The sequence below is a fragment of the Daphnia pulex genome, chromosome 11 (genome assembly GCF_021134715.1).
Source record: "Daphnia pulex isolate KAP4 chromosome 11, ASM2113471v1".
Classification (NCBI taxonomy): domain Eukaryota; kingdom Metazoa; phylum Arthropoda; class Branchiopoda; order Diplostraca; family Daphniidae; genus Daphnia; species Daphnia pulex.
The window spans coordinates 5,459,420-5,478,985 of record NC_060027.1 but is presented as its reverse complement, the minus strand read 5'-3'; the positions used below and the strand labels follow the sequence as shown (position 1 = coordinate 5,478,985).

The following is a 19,566-nucleotide window of genomic DNA, read 5'->3' as shown; positions in this document are numbered from 1 at the left end:
TTCGGTCAGCAAGTTTAATCAAATTCCGGGAATTTTTATCTCATTGCAGCCCTGCAATTTATCTTTAAAATCTGAAATAAAAGAGCCATGGAAAATGCTAAAGTGTATAACTAATAAGGCAAATAAAGAAGAAGAAAAAGTTGGAGACGACAGTAGGAAAATCTTAAATTTCCCTTGCAACTGTAAAAACAACAACAAAAGTTGGGAAAGGGGTCCTTGAAGAGAATGATTTCATTGAAATGGGGAGTAATATAACAGTGAATTTGCTTTCGAATAATCCAGGAAGTAACGGTACCCATTGGCGAAGGGAAAGCAGTTGGGGGAGCTCTGCTGGAGTGTGGACGGTTTTTAGAGGAGGACCGGCAAACTAAACGGGATATGGTCGTTGGCTGAGCCACCGTCTGTTACCAGTTTGTTGGCCGTCTTCATCCAGACAGGACGGATCTTTCCTTGCTCGCCTCATTCTTCCGTGTTGTATTCGAAGATATACACCCGCGTATTGACTGTGCACGGAATACTGTTCGTTACAACTCCAGTGCCGATGCTGTGAAGAGAGTGATTGAATTTGGATCGACCCCTTCTCCCAACCAACGATCATCATCATGTCTTTGCCCAAGAAGCCATCGAGGAAGAAGCTTTCCAATCGGTTGTCACACGATGACGACGGCGTGTTTCAGGTGGGTCACAATTACAGCGTCTCAACTCGAGGATAATTGTCCGGCGTCTATTTCAGCTGCCGTATAGACTAACTCGTGTCAATTATCATTAGACGAGTGGATCGTCTATATACGAGACGCAATATTTGAGTAGCGCGTTGGGTAGACCTTGCCGGTAACAGGTGGTCACGTCGCGCCAACGGTTCCTTTATTTCGTATTCTCGTAAATCAAGCAGCTTGGAGCAAGGCTACTTTTTTTTTAGATTTTTTCCACGAAACATAGGAAACGTGCCGTTAAGTCTAGAAACGCCCGTTTTCAGTTAATTACGACGGGACATTTGGGTGGAGGCGCTCGAAGAAATTGAAGCTTTTTCTTTCGACGTAAGCGAGGACGGATGACCGACTTATGGCGACGACTAAACGCGGCTTAAAACGGCGACCTGCTTAATTTTTCAGCCTTGACACAAGTATTTCGAAACGAAAGCAAATTTGCTAGTCTCTATGCCTCTGCTCTACTTGTTCACGCACGAAATATCGAATCAAAGCTTGCTGCTGTTGAGCCATTAGCTCCGTTTTCATCAATTGTTTTACATTTCGGCACGGAATAAAAGGCTCTTCGCTGTTTCAGACAGCTGCTGCTGCTGCTTCAGTCCACACTTTTTACCTGCTGAAAATACTAAATACAGATGGGGTTTCCTTGAATGCAAAAATCTCGGGAAAACCGTAAGTCACAATGATCTCCCATACAACGGCCGAGGCACCAGGTGGAAAGCGGAAGCTTCCGTTAGGCACTGCCAACCTCGTCGTGTGATTTTGTGGCGTCATTTTTTAAAATAATAATACAAATGACAAGAAGCAATTTCTTAATTGCGAATTTTTGACAAATATGTGAAACGTTACTGCTGGCGGACACAATCAGACAATCTGCATTCAAATTGCATTGTGAGCCGGTTATTTTATTTCTTCACATTCTTTATTCTGATTTTTATTTGTATGTACGCTTGTATAGCACGCGGTAGTTTTAGATTAGGTTCATGCGGTACGCTTGATATTTTCTCACGAAATATTTTTTCGAATTTGTTTATCGTTTTTGTCACAGCATTGATAGAGGACACATTTCTCTACCATAAGCTGTATCAATACGACATGTTGTAATTGGACCATCTTATCTCTCCAGTAAAACAAAGAAAAACATAAAACTAATGTAAAAGAAAAAAGATAAAATCATGCTCCGTGTAGAACACCTTTAGCATCCAAAGTATTTCCGTATTCTCTTCGTAGACTCATGCGAGTAAATAGGTAGGCGATAAAAATCCCGTACGTTTTTTCGGCAACGTTTTGTCTCATTGACTGCCGATGAGAGACAATAACGACCACCAAGTTTTCTTCTTTCGCCCATTGTCGTCGTCGCGCGTCACAGATACTCAAGTTGAGCGTAAACCCATATTCCGCTGGATAGACATTTCATGGATTGAAAGACAGTCTAAAGAGTATTGGACGACGGAATCGCCACTTTTTTAAAAACTATACATAAAACTATTTATGTTTTTACTTCGTTTCACAGACGACGACAGCTCAGTTGCACGGTACGATAGGAGCAAGCCGCTCCACCAACTTTTCTTTTAAAAAAGACTTCGTCAAAGATTCGATGGTGGTGCTTGGGCCGGAGCGGACTTTCAAGTTGCGCAATCCGCTGGTGCTTTCGTCATCCTCAGGCCTTCAACAGCAAAGCAGCGGATTGCTTCACGGGATGGACGACGGGACTGCCAGCATACGTGGCGCCTCCATTTCACCTTTCAACACCACTCACAAAATTCGCGCGGTATGTTGTTTGTTTTCTTTATTATTTCTTTGACGACGACGACGGGACTCACTGCTGCATATCATTTGAGAAAAAAAATGCCAATAACAACCTGAGAGAACCTGTAAAAATACGTCAGAATGACCACAGGCAAAAAGGATAGAAATTTATTTCCGCTTTCTTCAACCTCTTTCGTCGCGCTACAGTGCCGCTCTTCCCCCAGGACCGCGGCCGGCGTAACGGTTCAGGGAGCTCGCCAATAAGAGAGAGGAGATGGCCGCACCGCGAACGTCAGACTTGAGTTGCCATGATGAATTTTTTTTATTATGTGGAGTTTTTATATTCTTTTTCTTTTTACGGGAATAGCCAAACAATTTAAGGGATGATGCCTCACTAACCGGTAAGGTGAACGCACCGTGCGAATTTGTTCAATTGAGCCGCGACCGATTTTTCACTGGTTTCGGACATTTCTTTCTTGGCTGTTCATCAAATCAGTATAGCTCCGCGTGATATCAGCAAACGGAAAGGTTTCGTGCTATTACTTTTAGAAACCAGAACGAAAGGCAAGCGGTTCTAAATTGTGTTATCTCCACAGCACCGACAACCAGAAGGTGTTATAGGCCTCAATCACTTTGTCACAGTTTGAAGAGAATATGGAGCCCCCCCCCCCCTCTGGTATAGGAAATGTTGTGTGAGAACTTCTTGTAACAATTTAGACGAACAACACCGTGAGACTTGAGGTGTATAGCCGGGCAATATGTGGCGCTGTTCCTCATTCCAGTCATTCGTTACACAGTCCCGTCACAAAATCACAATGAAGCAGAAATAAGGGGGAAAAGGAAAATTCACGTTCGTTGCACGTGCTAGTTAGTAGGTAAAATTGATTGGCTTTGAATAAGGAAGCTCATCATTTCCTGTGATGTAACTCGCTTGAAAACGGGAATTCATCTTTTAATTAATAATCATTATTTGGTGATTATTCTGATTGATCGCTTACAGGGCGATCGTGCACCGTCAACAAGCTCCTACAGTCTGAGCTCCTACGATGATATAGTGCGAGACGCCAGCAAAAACGGGAGGCGATGGCCGAGTAACCATTGCTTTTGTCTGATGGGAACCCTCTTTTTATTAGGCACGGGACTCGCCTTTGGCATCTACTACGGACGTAAATAACTCGTTTTTTTTTCACGCCATTTCCTATGTTAAAACGCTTGCCATTCGTTTGACGGAAATATCTAAGACTGAATTTAATCACAGTGATCAGTGGCAAACAGGAGAAACTGATCGAGTTTGCTTATCGGGGAACTTTCCGGATTGCGGATGGCGACTGGTTCGAGCCCAATCTAGCCGATGTCAAAAGCACCGCTTTTAGTCTCAAAGCTCGTGACTTTGAGGCTAAATTGGACGAAATGTTCAAAAACAGCACGATTAAAGACATTTATCATCATTCAGAAATCCTGACGTTTGAAGGGTTAGTCAAATTCAAATCAAATAACAACGCTGAATAGGGAAAGACTGATTCTGGCCTAAATTGACAGTAATGAAGACTACGACCTGTCCGTCTTCTTCAACTTGTATTGCACCACGAAGAAAACTCCGACCGACGCTTTGGAAATGGAATCCATCTTGAGGGAAGAATTGGCTATGAGATTTCCGGTGACTGTTCACATCGATCCGTCGTCGGTCGAAGTTAGAGGTAATTTAGACCTTTCAACTTGGAAATCCTGAATGACTATTTGACTTGTATAGCTTATAGAGTAACCCAATTTTTTGAATTCCACCGTATAATTCATTTTCATGTTCAGCTCGGTCGGTTGCGATGTCAGCCAACGAGAGTTCCGACTTGGTTGATAGGCGAACGGACCTTGACTCTGCCTCGGAGCGTACTCACGGCCGTTCAATCGAGAATGATTTGTCGAATTACCTGCCACCCTATCCGACACATCCTTCTTCTAACGGCATTGACTCCGCGGCGGGTGTTAAAAAAGGGCACCAGTCCCGGCCTCTGTTGACGTCGTCGACAATTCGGCCGGCAGTGACTTCGCCAGGCCCACTCGTTCCCATCGACACGTTTTTCCAGCCGCAAGACTATCAAGAACGTTCGGGTTGTGTGCCTATTTCGCTTAGCTTTTGTCGCCACTTGGCTTACAACTTCACCTCGTTCCCCAACCTGCTCGGACAACGCGGGGCTCGCGAAGTTGACCGACTTAACGAAGCCGCAAAGTAAGTCACTTTCCCAGTGTTACGCTTTTAGCCGAAATTTCTCGATTTGCTTCTGCTATTGCCTCAACACGGCCCCAGCACTTAACTGTTCATTCACTTGAAAAGGTGAGCAAATGATCCGTTGCAATAGACTTATAGGAACTGCTGCGTGCTGCTATTTCCTCCCTAACTGTGGTGGTGTATCGGTTGCCATTTACCAACTATTTCATTGAATTGGTGTTAATTGATTCGACATTTATAGACATTTCTAAATTTAACAATTACAATGGAAACCTCAACAATAGCTAGGATCTAGCATACCGTGAACCTCCAAGACCGGGAATAAAAGTTAACCTATTAACTTTTTGGTTGTTGTTCTTTTTTAGGTTATTGGTGGAATCTGAATGCTCGCCCTACATCGTGCACGTGCTGTGCCATATATTGCAACCTCCTTGTGACCCTAGTGCTCCAACTCCTGGCGGATTCGTTCCACCGCCTCCATTATCGCTGATGCCCCGTATTCCGAATCACCTTCCGCCCTGTCGGAGCCTTTGCATGGCCGTAATGACATCGTAAGTTTATTACTATAACGTCTCCTCACTCCGCATTTAATTCATGATCGCAATGAAGATGGGCTAATGGCTTCCTTATGTGGCCCATCTTTATACTAATGGCCTCTTGTATGTTTTCGTAATAACAGATGCAAGGCCCGTTTAGGTCTGAGCCAACAAATCTCCCGTCGGCAAGATTTGGCAGGTAACAAACTGCAGAGCAGCGATATCGCAACCGGCCTGAGAGATCTACTTCGTTGTGAGCTCTTCCCAATCGACGACGGAATGGATTCTTGCACCACTAGACCATGTAATGACATTTAAATCTTAGATCACAGAATCCAATTATAAATAAGCTTCGTTTTATTATAACAATACCATTTCATCATTTATTTGTCTTTTGCTTCGGTTGTATTGAATCACCTCTGACGGCTTTTATATCAAACTTGACCAGCTATGAACTACGTCATGGAGGCCGATCCGAGCGAATGCGTCCGGTTTATGACCAGCAGGTAAATGAACTCATTTTCGCGCAATGTGAGATGGATCATGGATTAATCATATCATCTCACCTTTTTATGAACCGCCTCCAAACTACCAGTGGACACACCACCCGCATTTGTGATGGGCTGATGGACTGTCACGATTTCAGCGACGAGGTGGCGTGCAATTACTGTCCCGAGGGTCAGGTTCACTGTGGAGTTGGCGCCGCTTGCATTGACGTCAATAAGCGTTGTGACGGCTTCCCTGACTGTCCCAACGGGAGCGACGAAAGAGGCTGCCGTGAGTTATATATATAACCTATTTTATTTTGAGTTTTTTCGTCTTTTCTGTTTGATTTCTCTTATTGCCTACTTGCTTTCGATGCAAAATAATGTGGTCCACTTATTGTTTCGCTGATTAAAGTGGCACTGTCGTTGTTCTTTCCTCGGGGATTATTGCTGACGAGGTTTTGCAATTATTTTCAATTCGAAATGTGTGATAAGGAGGACGATCAAGATCAAGATGCCAACAACCGCTGTTTGCGTTTTGATTCGTAGTTTTCTTTAGAAATGGAAGACAGTGATGGTGATTGAGAGTTTCTCTCTCTCTCCTTTTTCTTGGCGAAACCAACCAATAACAACTCATCATACCCGCATTTCGGTTGGTTCTTTTCTCATGAATATAGTGACAGTTGCGCCGGACATGGCGGCGGCTAATTTCGTTCATCAGTACTTCCATGAGGGCTACATCGTCTTCACCGAAGGCAACAACACCGGCAAGATATGTGTCGATTCTCTCAACTCGTCATCGCTCATGTCGACGGCTCGACAGCAGAGCTTCTTGGAGATCTTTGGCGAGTCGGCCTGTCGTTCCATGTCCTACCGAATCATGGAGCGCATCGAAATTCGTATCGACAACGAGCGCTCCGCAGACTATGCCCATCTGACCGAACCCATCCGATGGAGGGCCACTTTCCTTCGGGCTCCCTGTCGCAAGCGTCAAGTGCTCTACCTTTCTTGTTCAGGACTAGGTAATCATTACGTTTCATTCAATCTAATCAGACATGTTTATCTCATTTTGGCATCGATTCAGAATGCGGCAATCGACCAGTCCATATGCATCCCGACCGCCCTGGCACTGATCTCACCCTCCTTCCGTCCGCTCACGGAGACTGGCCGTGGTTTTCGGCATTAATCCGAGATGGCGTTCACGCTTGCGATGCAACGCTTGTGGCCGATCAATGGCTTCTGACCGCATCTTCCTGTTTCGATGGGTACTTTCATTGGCGGATTAATAATTCTGCCACATTATTTCATTCGACATGGCTTATCAAATAATATTGTCTTTTATAATTAATCATTCTAGGCAAAGTCGAGCTCATTGGGTTGCAAGATTCGCTGCTGTTCGTCTGACATCCGACGGTACAATAAAATTTCGATCAAAATCATGCATGCATATTTTTCATTGAATAGCATTGGATATTCAAAAACACATGCCGCCAGTTGTCACTGTCATATAATTTATTTACACTGTCGTCGTTATTGATTATTTTATAGCACCTTGGGAACAAGAGAGGCGCATTATCGGCATGGTCAAATCGCCCATGAAGGGCAACCAGTTGGTCCTCATAAAAATGGAATCACCCGTCATTTATTCAGATTTTGTCCGGCCAGTGTGTCTAGCCCGCGACCACGAAGCTTGGATATCCGGTCCAACTTCTCGTTGTCTCTACCTCGGATGGGGCCAAGACCGTCAGTTCTCTTAGTTTTTTTAATCTTAACTCACGCGAATCACCAATCACAATAAATTCATTATCATTTTAGGAGACAATTTGCATGAAGTGACGGCCAAAGTCGTGCAAAATCCCAAATGTGACAACGTCACAATGCTATGTGCGGATGTTCTATCGAATCTGGACGCCTGTCGGGTATGCAAACATAAATTGAGTCAAATTAATTTTTTTTTTAACTCAAAAGATTAACGCGGTTTAAAAATACGCAGAACGATGAGTTCGCCGGGAGTCCACTACTTTGCCAATTGAATGATGGCGGCTCCTGGTCTTTGGTTGGTGTGTCTAACGAGAACCGCCACTGCGATCGGAGTTTTGACGACCCTTCACAGAGTCGAATTTACCTAGGCGTTTCGTCTATTTCTGATTGGGTTATGCAAACTGTCCGGCGATGAAAACTCACCCTAATTGCCTTAATCGTTGTCATGTATATTGTTTGTTGTTATTTTTACTATAAACTGTTTGCAACTCACTGCTCTGGTTGCACTCATTGTTCGTCACTCAAATACACGTCTCCATTAAAATATTCTGTAGCGCATCCTTAGAAACGCAGTACCGTTAGTCCACTCAGCTACTTGCTAAACTGTGGGATACAAATACAGCATCCCGTCTTTCCAGCTAACCAGCTCTCGAAGTCTCGATGTCGATGATCTCTTTGAGGAAAAACATTCATTTTAAGTGTGAGGTTAAAGTGAATGATATAGGAAAATTGTAAAAATGAAAGGAATCATAATGACTAATGAGTTGAAATTTGGCGCAAAATAATGCAAAAAAAAGTTAAAAAACAAAACAAAAACAAATGCCGCAAAGGCAAAGAGGATTCTGCTTATTTGCTGAATAAAATCCCGCGTTATAGGGGTAAAGATTGCTTTCCGCAACTGGCTACCCGCACTCTAGACATACGTCAAGTCATGGGTTTGTTAGTGTTACACAATAACAGTCACGAACGAGACTAACGGAAACATATTTGTGTCAGTACATCAGCTGATGCTGATAGTCAAGTGAATCAAGTCTTCTCTAACTGTTTGTGTAGAGTTTGTACAAAGTTTCGAAGGTGTGATATGAAACGTTCTGAAAACGGAGTTGTAAGGTAATAATCGCAAAGTGTTATTGTGTAACGATTACTGTCACCCAAAATCTATTCACTATCAAGTCACAAACTCTTTGTTTTGACTTTTCTAGAATCTGCTTTGCTTTATTCATCCTTAGGCTATGTGTGGTCTAATTTAAAGATCTTATCGGTGTAACTCAGCTTTGGATTTTCAATAACTGTTTAAATCTCATTTTGTATAAATCAAATCATCTTTTAAAGGATTGGTGGTTTATATATTAAGGCAAATGATAATATTTTATTGATAATAATTTTCTGTGTTGTGTTTTCTATTCCAGTCAAATGGTTTGTAAAAACACTGCATCAGCTAGTCAGCTAAACTGTTTGGTCAATCATAGTTATGTTTTCGCTAACCCTTGAGTGAATTTTTGTTGCCAAGATCGGTGTGAATCATAGCTTCTTGAGGGTGTGTTACATTGAATCAGCATCTCGTTACACTTGATAATTGGTTCTGCCCAATTAAAAAAGTTGTTGAGATATTGATTAAAACATAAATTACTACTTCCTAGACACCATTACAGCCAAATTCAATGGGTGTTGTTACATTTTTTTGTTGCTTAAGGCAGCCCTCTTTTGCATCAGATATTACTTCATATTGTTTAAAAATGGCTTATTCATGAATGTAGTGTTATTGAGCTTGTGCCCTCAGTTTTTTTTTTCTCATTTCGTCACCATTTATTTGTGGTACATGAATGAGCTGTTTGGAGTAGTTGAATTCTTGGCGTTCTTTTAAGCAATCCAATTCCTTCTGACGTCGTTGCAGCAATAGTGATTGATTGCGAAAACGTTCCGGTTCGATGGAATCACGCAATCGCTCATGTTTGGCCGAGGTCAATGTCGGCTCTACGCCATCGCCCAGAACAGGGTCGACCAAAGGACGATCGCACAGTCTTACTATCGTCCCTCCGTCCGTCTGCATAACTCCTTCCATGGAAGAAGAAACAATAGCGACTGGACTGGACAGTGAGCTGAGCGGTAGTCAACTGAAACTACCATTACAAAATGCGGCAAAAGGGAAGAAATTGCCGACCAAACACGGGCCAAGATTGTCTATCCCGCATATCTTCACCCATTCGTCATTGGGCAGCTCGCCGCTGACTCCTACACCCTCCATCTCGTCACTCCTCTCTGCCGCTGCTGCCCGGAATTTCTCTTTCAGTATACCCCACTCCATGAGACATGGCTATTGGGCGGTCAGTCTGTCGTCCGACAGGACAAAACATCCGCATGAGCCGCTCGACTCTCGCCCCTCCCTTTGAATCTGTAGTTGGAAAAATTATTTTGAGCCTCTTGGAACAATATTCACAATGCATTGCAATCGAATGAATAATTTCTTTCCATCCACGTAACAACTAACCACCAGAATTTGACATTTCCTCCATTCGACTTTATTATAACCCGGTTATTAGCTTTGTGCTTGAATCGAATGAACTAACTTGATTCGTCGTCTTCACCGATATTAGTCGATCATACATAATTCATTTCATACATGACACCACCACTTCCGCGAAGCCGAAAGTGCACTAACGATTAATAGGACGAAAAAAGATCTGTTGGGCTAACAAGTGCATCCTACGAAGCTCTCGTATGTACATAAAAAAAAAGAGCGAGAACAGACATGAACGTATTGAAGTGAAGAAAACAGACACCTAACCAGAAAGCGGAGAAAAGGTATTGGATTTAGGCCAGGAGCACCGGTTGTCTGCCGTATCCCGCGAGAGGAAAAAGCGGTTGTAGCCAAAATGGATAATATATTAGAAAAAAACCTTATTTTAAAAAAAAGCATGCTTACACGTGCGCCATCATACCTCAAATCCCAACCTTTGATCTTGGCCGCTATGAATGGCTCATCCTTCTCGATAACCAACTTCCATCTGATACACTCATAAACAGCCAATTCATGTTGTCTATTTTGGCATGGAGTTAATTATTTCCTTCTATTTTCTTTCTCGTCGGTTTCACTCTAGACAAATGTGTAAACCGGAGGTAAATTTTGAAAATGATCCCGCTAATCGACAAATATTGAAATTCTTTTTATAGAATCACTCCGAGTCCATGGTGTCGTTAAGCTACCGCACTTTTGCCAACTACATAGTTGAAGACAATTTAGCTGGGTTACGTGTGTTTCTCGAAAACCGCCATGTCGTCGTCGACGATAGAGATGAGGTAAGCCCCCGCTGCCTTTCTATGATGGATAGACCCACATTTTCGTGTCATGACTATGGATTTCTTGTTTTATTTATAGAACGGAGCTACTGCACTGGTGTTGGCATCGATCAAAGGCAAAAATGCCATCGTCAAAGAGTTACTCGCTCATGGAGCTGATCCAAATGTCGAAGATTCCGTACATATTTTTCTCTTTTGATACTAAATTGTGACAGAAATCTTATCGCTTTTGGCAAAATTTTACAGGATAACTGGACACCTTTGCTCTGCGCTGCAAAAGAGAATTTCACATCCATTTGCGTCGAGCTGCTCAATCATGGCGCCAACATTGAACACCGGGACATGGTATTATTTGTCTGTGTCGATGTCTGATTCTCAATATAACTCACCGTCTTTATAGGGAGGATGGACTTCACTCGTATGGGCTTGCTATAAGGGCTATTTAGAGACGGCGCGTCTGCTGATTGAGCAACGCGCCGAAGTCAACGTTCACGGCCAATTTCATATCACGCCCTTGATGTGGGCTTCGGGCCGAGGTCATGTCGCTATAGTCCGTCTTCTTTTAGAACACGGGGCTAAAGTGAACGTTGGAGATAAGGTAGCAAATTACCGTGCAAATCTTTATGCCAATCCAAATTGTTAAGTAGAAATGATCTTACTATAGTATGGAACCACGGCCCTGATCTGGGCATGCAGGAAATCGCAAGATGAAATTGTCGATATGTTACTACAAGCAGGAGCCAATGTCGAAGTATCTGGAATGGTATGGGATGACTTTATCTTTTAAAAAATAAAATTGTGTGTTCCTGATTTCCATTTTTTTTCAGCATTGTTGGACGCCACTACTACTTGCTGCCAAAGAGAATGCATCTGAGATTGTCAACAAATTACTCGATAGAAAACCTAATGTTAATGCCACGGACAAAGACGGCTGCACAGCGCTTACTCTAGCCTGCAAAGAAGGTTACCACGACATTTGCATGGCCTTGCTCAATGCTGGTGCCTACGTTAACTTACAAGTAAGCCTTATATTTCAAAACCGTTTTCTCTTTTCCAATCTTAATTTAATTTTGTTGTCGAATAGGATCGAAGCGGTGATACCAACTTGATCCATGCCGCTAAGGCTGGCCACAAGTCAATCGTTGAAGCTTTACTGAAGAAATACGCCGACGTGGACATGACTGGCAAGGTGCTTTCAGCCGTTGAGAAACACTTGGAGTGATACATTTTGGCTTATGGTTTTTCTCCCTATTATAATTAAACAGGAAAGGAAAACTGCTCTGTATTGGGCTGTTGAGAAAAATCATGTTTCTGTGGTCAAATCACTTCTTAACTCAGATCCGAATCTAGAAATATCCACCAAGGTAAAATGACATGTTCCCAGTAACATGGGCGGCGCATTTCTTATTGGTAAAATCAAAAATAATAATTACTATATAGGATGGCGATACACCGTTGTTGAGAGCCGTTCGTAATAGAAGTATTGAAATTGTACAACTTTTACTGGACAAAAAAGCACGCGTTACAGCAGCCGACAAAGAAGGCGATACGGTTCTGCATATCGCTATGAGAGCCAGATCTAAAGTAAGTACTAAACATTAACAACTACTTCGATGAAGCGAATACTATTTATAATTATTTTTTTTTATTACCGCTTAGGCAATAGTGGAAGTTCTACTTCGTAATCCCAAACACAGTCAGTTACTATACCGGCCAAATCGGAGCGGTGAAACACCATACAATATTGATATAAGTCAACAAAAAACAATACTTGGCCAAATTTTCGGAGCTCGTAATTTCATGAGATTCATTTATTTCAATTTGAATTGGTCTTCAATCCTTTGCATTAATGATAGGACGATTAAACACCAATGAGGACAATGAAAACATGCTGGGCTATGAACTGTACAGTAGCGCACTTGCAGACATGTTGAGCGAACCGTCACTTTCAATGCCCATTACAGTTGGGCTTTACGCAAAGTGGGGGTCTGGCAAATCTTTTCTCCTCAGCAAATTACGAGGTGGTTTTTTGCTGTTGTTGTATTATGTTCAGTCATAAAATGATTTTTTTAAATTCGTCAGACGAAATGAAGGGCTTTGCTCGTCAATGGATTGAGCCACAGTTGCAGTTTTCAGTGGTTCTCTGCATCATGGTGCTCCACATTGCAACACTATTTGGTGTGATATTGGGCGTTTCGCTTGATTCTTGGATTGCAGGATTGGCAACTGGCGGAGGTTGTTTTTTCCTCATGGTGACATTTCTGTACATAGTATACTGGGGATATGAAAGGTATTATATTTTGATATTTCTCTTTTTTTCGTTTATTTAAAAATTTTTTTTTTCCTTTTAGATTTAATTGGAACTGGGCACATAATTTTGGACTAGCATTAGCTAGAAAACTAGATTCGTTAAAGTTGGTGTTACAAGTGACATTCTGTACTCCACCGGGTCCACAGTTCGGAGGTGATAGTATCCGCATTCAACCCATTAGGTAGGTTTTATTTGTGTTGTTCTGTTTTCTATTTTTAATCATTTTTAGTTATAATTTATCTAGCAAACTAAGGCATTTAATTTATTTAAATTGTAATTATAAGATTCTACTTCACGGATCAAACCAAAGTTTCGCGGTCTACAAGAGGCGAGAATTCTGTTGTTCAGATGATTGGTTCACTATTGGATTCAATAGAAGCAGATTACGGTGTAGTGGCTACCAGACTTTATCGTGCTTTTAGGCCGAAGCCAGGTAAGTCGTGCACTGATTTACAAGTTGCTGATTGTTTGTTTTTAATTGATTTTCTTGAATTGAGCAGTGAAATCTACGTCACCCTGGAGATTTCGCCGCTTTTGTTGCGTCCCGTACGCAGCCATTTTCCTTATTTGTGTCGACATTCTTTTAGCTGGATTGGTGTTTCTGGCAATATATCAAAAGGAGGGAATCGAGGATCGGATAATGTGAGTCAATGCAACAATTTTATGAAGGTTAAACAAATTGGAAATTCTGACATCAGATTACCCCTTTAGCAATTCGAATCACGTCAGTTATACACTTATAGCCATCGGAGTAGTTTTGGGTGTTGTAGTCATCGCCAATGTATACACATGGAGTCGAATTGTGAAATCCTTGATTTTCTCGCAACGGAGGAAGCTGTTACGGATCATCGGTCGGCTCCAGTCCGTCAGAGCCGAGGGCTATTTGCAGGTACTTAAATTTATTATTGCCAATCCACTTTTTATTTTCACGATCCGTTAACATTTCACCGTAAATAGGCATTAAAAAGGGAAGTGGCCATAATGGTAGAGATGGTTCGATGTCTCGACGCCTACAGTGGTCAACAGACGCGACTGGTGATGGTAGTTGACGGTTTAGATAGTTGTGAACAAGATCAAGTTCTCTACGTCCTCGACGCTGTGCACTTGCTTTTCACCGAACAATCATCACCATTCATAACCTTACTCGCCATCGATCCGCACATTATTATCAAGGTATTTGGGCGTAATTGGTATCACACTTATTACACTTTCCTAACCGAATGAATTCAGAATGGTCGTGCCAATTCCAATTCATTATTATTTGTATTAATTGAGTAATTAACTTTGCACGTGGAGTGACTGAATGAGTAGATCTAAAAAAAAAAAAAAAAAATGAATGACCTTAAACGTTAGTATGCACGTTTTTCCTTTTGACATGACTAAATTTTTCTGGCTTCTCATTAATTCATTGCTGCTACGCTACTACAACAGTTTTTCAGCGCACAGGTTGGTTCCAAAATTAATTTGGCTGTCGTGATAAAACTTCTTGCTGATGGTTTTCCTTCTATTGTTGTTAAAAAACTTAACTTAAGTTAATTTTAAATTTTCTTCTAATTGATTTTAAGTTTTAACTTGACATTTTCATTAAAGGCAATCGAGCTAAACTTACACAGGATGTTCAACGAATCCAACATCGGGGGTCACGATTACCTCCGAAATTTGGTACACGTCCCCTTCTTTCTTCAGAACGCTGGTCTGCGAAAAGTGAAAGCAGCTCAACAAGCGGCCCTCATGTCTAAAAATCCTGCCGGAGCACGTTCAATGATAACGTCGAACAGCAACCATGCTGCTGTACTTAACTGGCTTGAATCAGAAGATACCGGCAACAATCAACAAGCCGGTGATAAAGTTCCGGTACAAACGAAATTGTTTTTTTTATTTTTTTACTTGAAAATGTATATTAAAACATACATATATATTTTTCTAGATGTCACCTCGGCGAATGTCGGTTGAATCGTCTGCCCCCCAAGGCAAAGGATTGCATCGGATTCATAAGCTCAGTAATGCCCTTCCACCCATGGGGCATCGCAAGCTTCGCCCCAGTGAGAGCATGGAAAGTGGATTAGCTCTAGGCAATAACAATCGCGTCATGGCTGCTCAAGATCTCACCAAAGTTTTATTAACCGATGATTACTTCAGTGACGTCAATCCGAGAAGCATGCGCCGTTTAATGAACGTCATCTACGTTACGGGTCGTCTACTCAAAGCCTTTCAGATTGAATTCAATTGGTATCATCTGGCGTCTTGGGTCAACATTACGGAACAGTGGCCATATCGAACGTCTTGGATTATTTTGTACTGCGAAGTGAATGAGGACAAGTTGGATGACTTTACTACTCTCAAAGTTGCATACGAACGCGCAAAACCATTCATACCCATATCAAAAGAAGTCGAACCTCATTTGGAGATTGATCGCGACGAGAAAAAGTTTCAAACGTTTCTCAGTTTCCACCGCAACACGTTGCAGGTTAATTCTTTGTTAATTTATGAGTAATATATTTTTTTTACCATCTAAGTATCCTTTCTTCATTTCAGGTTCTTCATTTAAAAATGTTTATGCCATTCACTATTCATTTGGACCCTTACTTACGTAAAGTGATCAAAGAAGAACGTTCATCATTCTTGGCAATGCAATCAGGAGCACCTGTACCTAACGCTGCCACAACGGACATCAAACTTAATGGCAACGTTATCCATGAACAGCCTAATCCTCCTGTAGCTATGCATGTTCCTTGGAATGGCCAGCCTTGGACTACAGTGACGTTGCCTACCCCGGATCAGAGTAAGCCGACCATATACCCGAAGTATCCGTCCATGGTGCCTACTATTTCCCACTGTAACTATGGAGTTATGCCAACTAACCCCTACGTACCAACATCCAATCAACTGTGCTTCAAGCCTACCTTGCCTAGTCGTCTTCAGGACAGAGTACTCAGTTCTCTTACTGCCGAAGAAGTCAGTGAGCTGTTAAAACATCTGGATGGATTTAGAACAGCACAAGTAACATCTGATGAAATACTTAGCTTCTTAGTTGATTTATTAATTTGGAATCTGTGTCAATATTTCAGGTTGAGCAATATTCTCGAACTCTTATTGATAGCAATATTAGCGGACGCGTTTTGCTTAACTGCAACTTGGACGAGCTAAAAAGTTTGAGTGGTATGTCCTTTGGCGACTGGGAGCTCTTCCGTGTAGCGATTTTTGCTTTAAGGGATCGCGAGTACCATCCGCGCGTGGCTCTTAGCCCTAACCCTCAGCAACAGTCCACTGTCGGAAACACCAGCGCCAGTCAACAGCATTCAGGGAACTATAATTTATTGGATGTGGACTACGATGGACGTTTATCTAGGAGTAGCAGCCTACGCAGTAACACATTCGCTGGCGTCGCTACAGGTTGTCTTCGATTACATAAATTATTTTGATGCAATTGTTTCTTCCACCCTTTTGTGTGGAAATTATTAGCCTTAATGTCCGATTGAAGATTTTGTTCTGGAAGGTTTCAAAATCCCTTAAATAAAGAATCCTTAATTCAATTTCAGTTTAAAGTTGTTGACAATTCCCAGCTTATTCAGTTTATGAGTGAAAGCTAATCGTACGCAACATGTTTTAATGAATTGTCAATTCTGTGTGCAGGTGAAGTCGTCACTGAAGTTGATGCGAGTTTGTCAGCTCCCAAGATCAACAAACGTCAAACGAATATTGAAAAGCAAGTCACATTGGAAGATCAAGCTATATGTGGAGCATTACAGACCCTCAATGAAGAGGCTATGGAGGATGTCTTAGATGAGCGGGAAACGGAATACCTGACTGGAAATGAATTGATGGCGAACCCATACGGCTACAACTCAAGCAACTTGTCCACGTGTAGTGATCCAGCTGAAACAGATGTCCTTTATCTGCAGACTTCAGTCGTTCCAGATTTGCATTTTCCCGCTTTAAGACATGCGAACAGCGTCTTCGGTTCTCGTGCCCTAATTGGTAAATAATGTGTTTTTATCGCAAAAAGTCTAAATTTATTAACAAATATTTCAACTGAATTTAGGAAACGAGGACTCTGTCAGCCTAGGAAGTTCCTTAGTCAGCTTGGCCGAAAGAGGGACCATAACTCCTGCTCGTCAACGGACCATAACGGAAGTGGTTTGGCCTGAACAAATAGCCTCTGCCTTGAACAGTGGTTTGCGTTCACGGCTCAGTTCCAGTACCAGTCTCTTCCGTGCTGGATCTCAAAAGAGTGTCGTTGCATCCGATCTGAGCTATGGATTGTCTCGCCGCGATTCCCAACGTTCCATTTCAGATCTGGGTGCCACCAAGCCCATATTCGTCTCAGTGGATCCATCAAACACAGCAGAATCCAGCTGTCCAACGAGTTCTGGATTCAGTCCCGCAGTTTTAAGTGGTTGGCGCAGCGAACAAGGGTCTCCACGACGTCCAGCCTCTCTTGTATTGAGCGATTCTGCCAACCCACATGAGTGGCTAGTTAAACCTGTTAACACTCCTGAAAGCCCGCATCACGGCGACAATCGACTAAAAGTTCAGGGAGGAGACGGTACACCAACTGCTACCTCAACTTCTCCGGTCATTGTTCAAAAGCGCTTCTCGACAACAAATGTTGAGCTATTGCCGGACCAGGTACTGTTATTTACATTGTGGGAATCTAAAATATGTTGATTACTCTAAACAAATGACGTTTACGTTTTTTACGTTAGGTTACTGCTAAACTGCAGATTGACAAGAAGTCATCGTCAAAATCGAATTTACGCTCTCCTTCAAAACAACGAGTGAGGCGTAGTGGTCAGTCTCGAGTTCATGCGCAAACGTCTGCAGGATTACCTTCCTGCCGCCATTCTAGCGGTAAGAGCTCCGACGATACTGACGAAGACGGAGAAGATGCTCCGCTAATGATGGCCAAAGAACATTCCCATCATGTTCGACGTGTCCTTCCAAAAGCGGCAGTAGCTGCAGTTAAAGAATCTCGCCCTCTGAGCGCCAATTCAAATCTTGCCATTAACTACGTTCAACAAGCGGAAGGTGTTGCGGTTGCGACTGGATCCCAGCTCAGTCTCGCCTCGCCCATTGGGAGCAGCACATCAAGCCTAGACAGTCCGCTGGACACTACTGACAACGAAGTCTACAAAACAGTTATACCCAAAACTGATACCAGTCGCCGAGAAAATTCTTTGGCGCTCATGCTCAACAGGGCCATGAATGAAATGGGAGATGCTGCCAACGTCTTGACCGCCGCTCCAAGCAAGGCAGAATCCAGTGGGAGCTCGCAATCGGGAACTGCCAATTAGCCTCGGCAGTTAGTGATTATTTGTTTTTTTTTTTTGTTCCTTATATACTCGATCTAATGGCTAGAAATTAATTTGAAATTTTAGGTTCTGGCTTATTTTGTAGTTCATCATTACCTCTTAGAACAATCTCTTGAGATAATTCCTTATTAGATCGTTACAGGAAGTTAACGAGTATTATAAGAGCAGCCAACTTGATTCCAGTTTTTTTTCCTTCGAATTGGCTTTGCTCACTAAGTCCTTATATCCTTGACCTTTGTAGAACATTGGTTTTCTACTTCGTTGGCAACCGCCACTTCGAAAAGAAGTCAATGTACGTTTCCTAGACGCCAGTATAAAGATTTCAACAATCTTTGAAAGCGAGTTGCACTCAAAAGCCGTTTAATAATTTCAAATTTCACCAGAATGGGCACACAGGCCATACCAAATGGTTCGCTTTTGTAGCGTTTGTCGATGTTGTTTACATAGGCAAAAGTTCGATCGTAATAATTTCATCATAAAAGTCTTTTTCAAAATGCTGATCTCTGAAATTCCGATTTGCATAAGACGTTCAGTGCTTCGCATAACTTTCAGTTCGAGTGTGTATATGTGTTTTTGCTTCATATGCGCCTTATACCTCGCCTACTAAGCGACTACGTTGGATGGAATTGAGAGATGATCGCATCACCTTTAAGTCTTTAACCTACCGTATTCTTCTCCCGGTGACCCATCCTACTTTCACTTTACGTTCATATTCAAACGTGCATTTGTTTTCCTAATCCCATTCTAGTTTCCTTTGTTTGTCATGGATTCATTTCGACTGACATTTATTTCCTTCTCTTGACAAATGCATGCATGCAACGTAACCAGTCAATAATTACAATTGTAGGACAATAATTGCAGTTCAATAAAATGACATAAATGACTGTCATTTTGAAAGGACGCGAGTTAAACTTGGTAAACCTACTTATTTCCTTTTGTTTGTGAATATCTATTTAAGCTAGCCTATGAAATGATGAAACATCTGTAAATTGTTGCAACATCCACGAAAACAAATATTTCGTCCTGCCGACTCTTGTAATAATACACTCTAATGCGACTCCAACTAACGATTACCATTTCCCTTATTAGAAAACAAGGCAACTGTTAAAGGAAATTGATGCCGCGGGTGATTTAAGTAACATACCGAAAATGCCGTTGATTGTAATGAGTGTACAGTGTAATGA

At 42.1% G+C, this 19,566-nt stretch overlaps 1 protein-coding gene across 1 annotated transcript; it reads left to right on the top strand.

Moving 5' to 3' along the window:
• Window positions 1–403: 403 nt before the first annotated feature.
• Window positions 404–19,445, top strand: LOC124207649. Its single transcript, XM_046605220.1, has 42 exons — window positions 404–677; window positions 2,221–2,478; window positions 3,457–3,622; window positions 3,715–3,928; window positions 3,996–4,153; window positions 4,263–4,680; window positions 5,046–5,231; window positions 5,360–5,520; window positions 5,665–5,722; window positions 5,812–5,993; window positions 6,379–6,723; window positions 6,786–6,966; window positions 7,059–7,114; window positions 7,250–7,444; window positions 7,517–7,620; window positions 7,695–7,874; window positions 9,373–9,786; window positions 10,634–10,759; window positions 10,839–10,937; window positions 11,006–11,104; window positions 11,160–11,357; window positions 11,424–11,522; window positions 11,587–11,778; window positions 11,844–11,948; window positions 12,025–12,123; window positions 12,200–12,343; window positions 12,419–12,551; window positions 12,616–12,780; window positions 12,842–13,049; window positions 13,111–13,251; window positions 13,355–13,503; window positions 13,571–13,712; window positions 13,782–13,959; window positions 14,028–14,243; window positions 14,502–14,516; window positions 14,661–14,924; window positions 14,998–15,537; window positions 15,606–16,070; window positions 16,139–16,463; window positions 16,704–17,048; window positions 17,113–17,699; window positions 17,777–19,445. Exons 1-42 carry the CDS (start codon window positions 603–605, stop codon window positions 18,362–18,364), a joined length of 8,973 nt encoding a protein of 2,990 aa, XP_046461176.1. The 5' UTR covers window positions 404–602; the 3' UTR covers window positions 18,365–19,445.
• The last annotated feature ends 121 nt before the right edge of the window (window positions 19,446–19,566 follow it).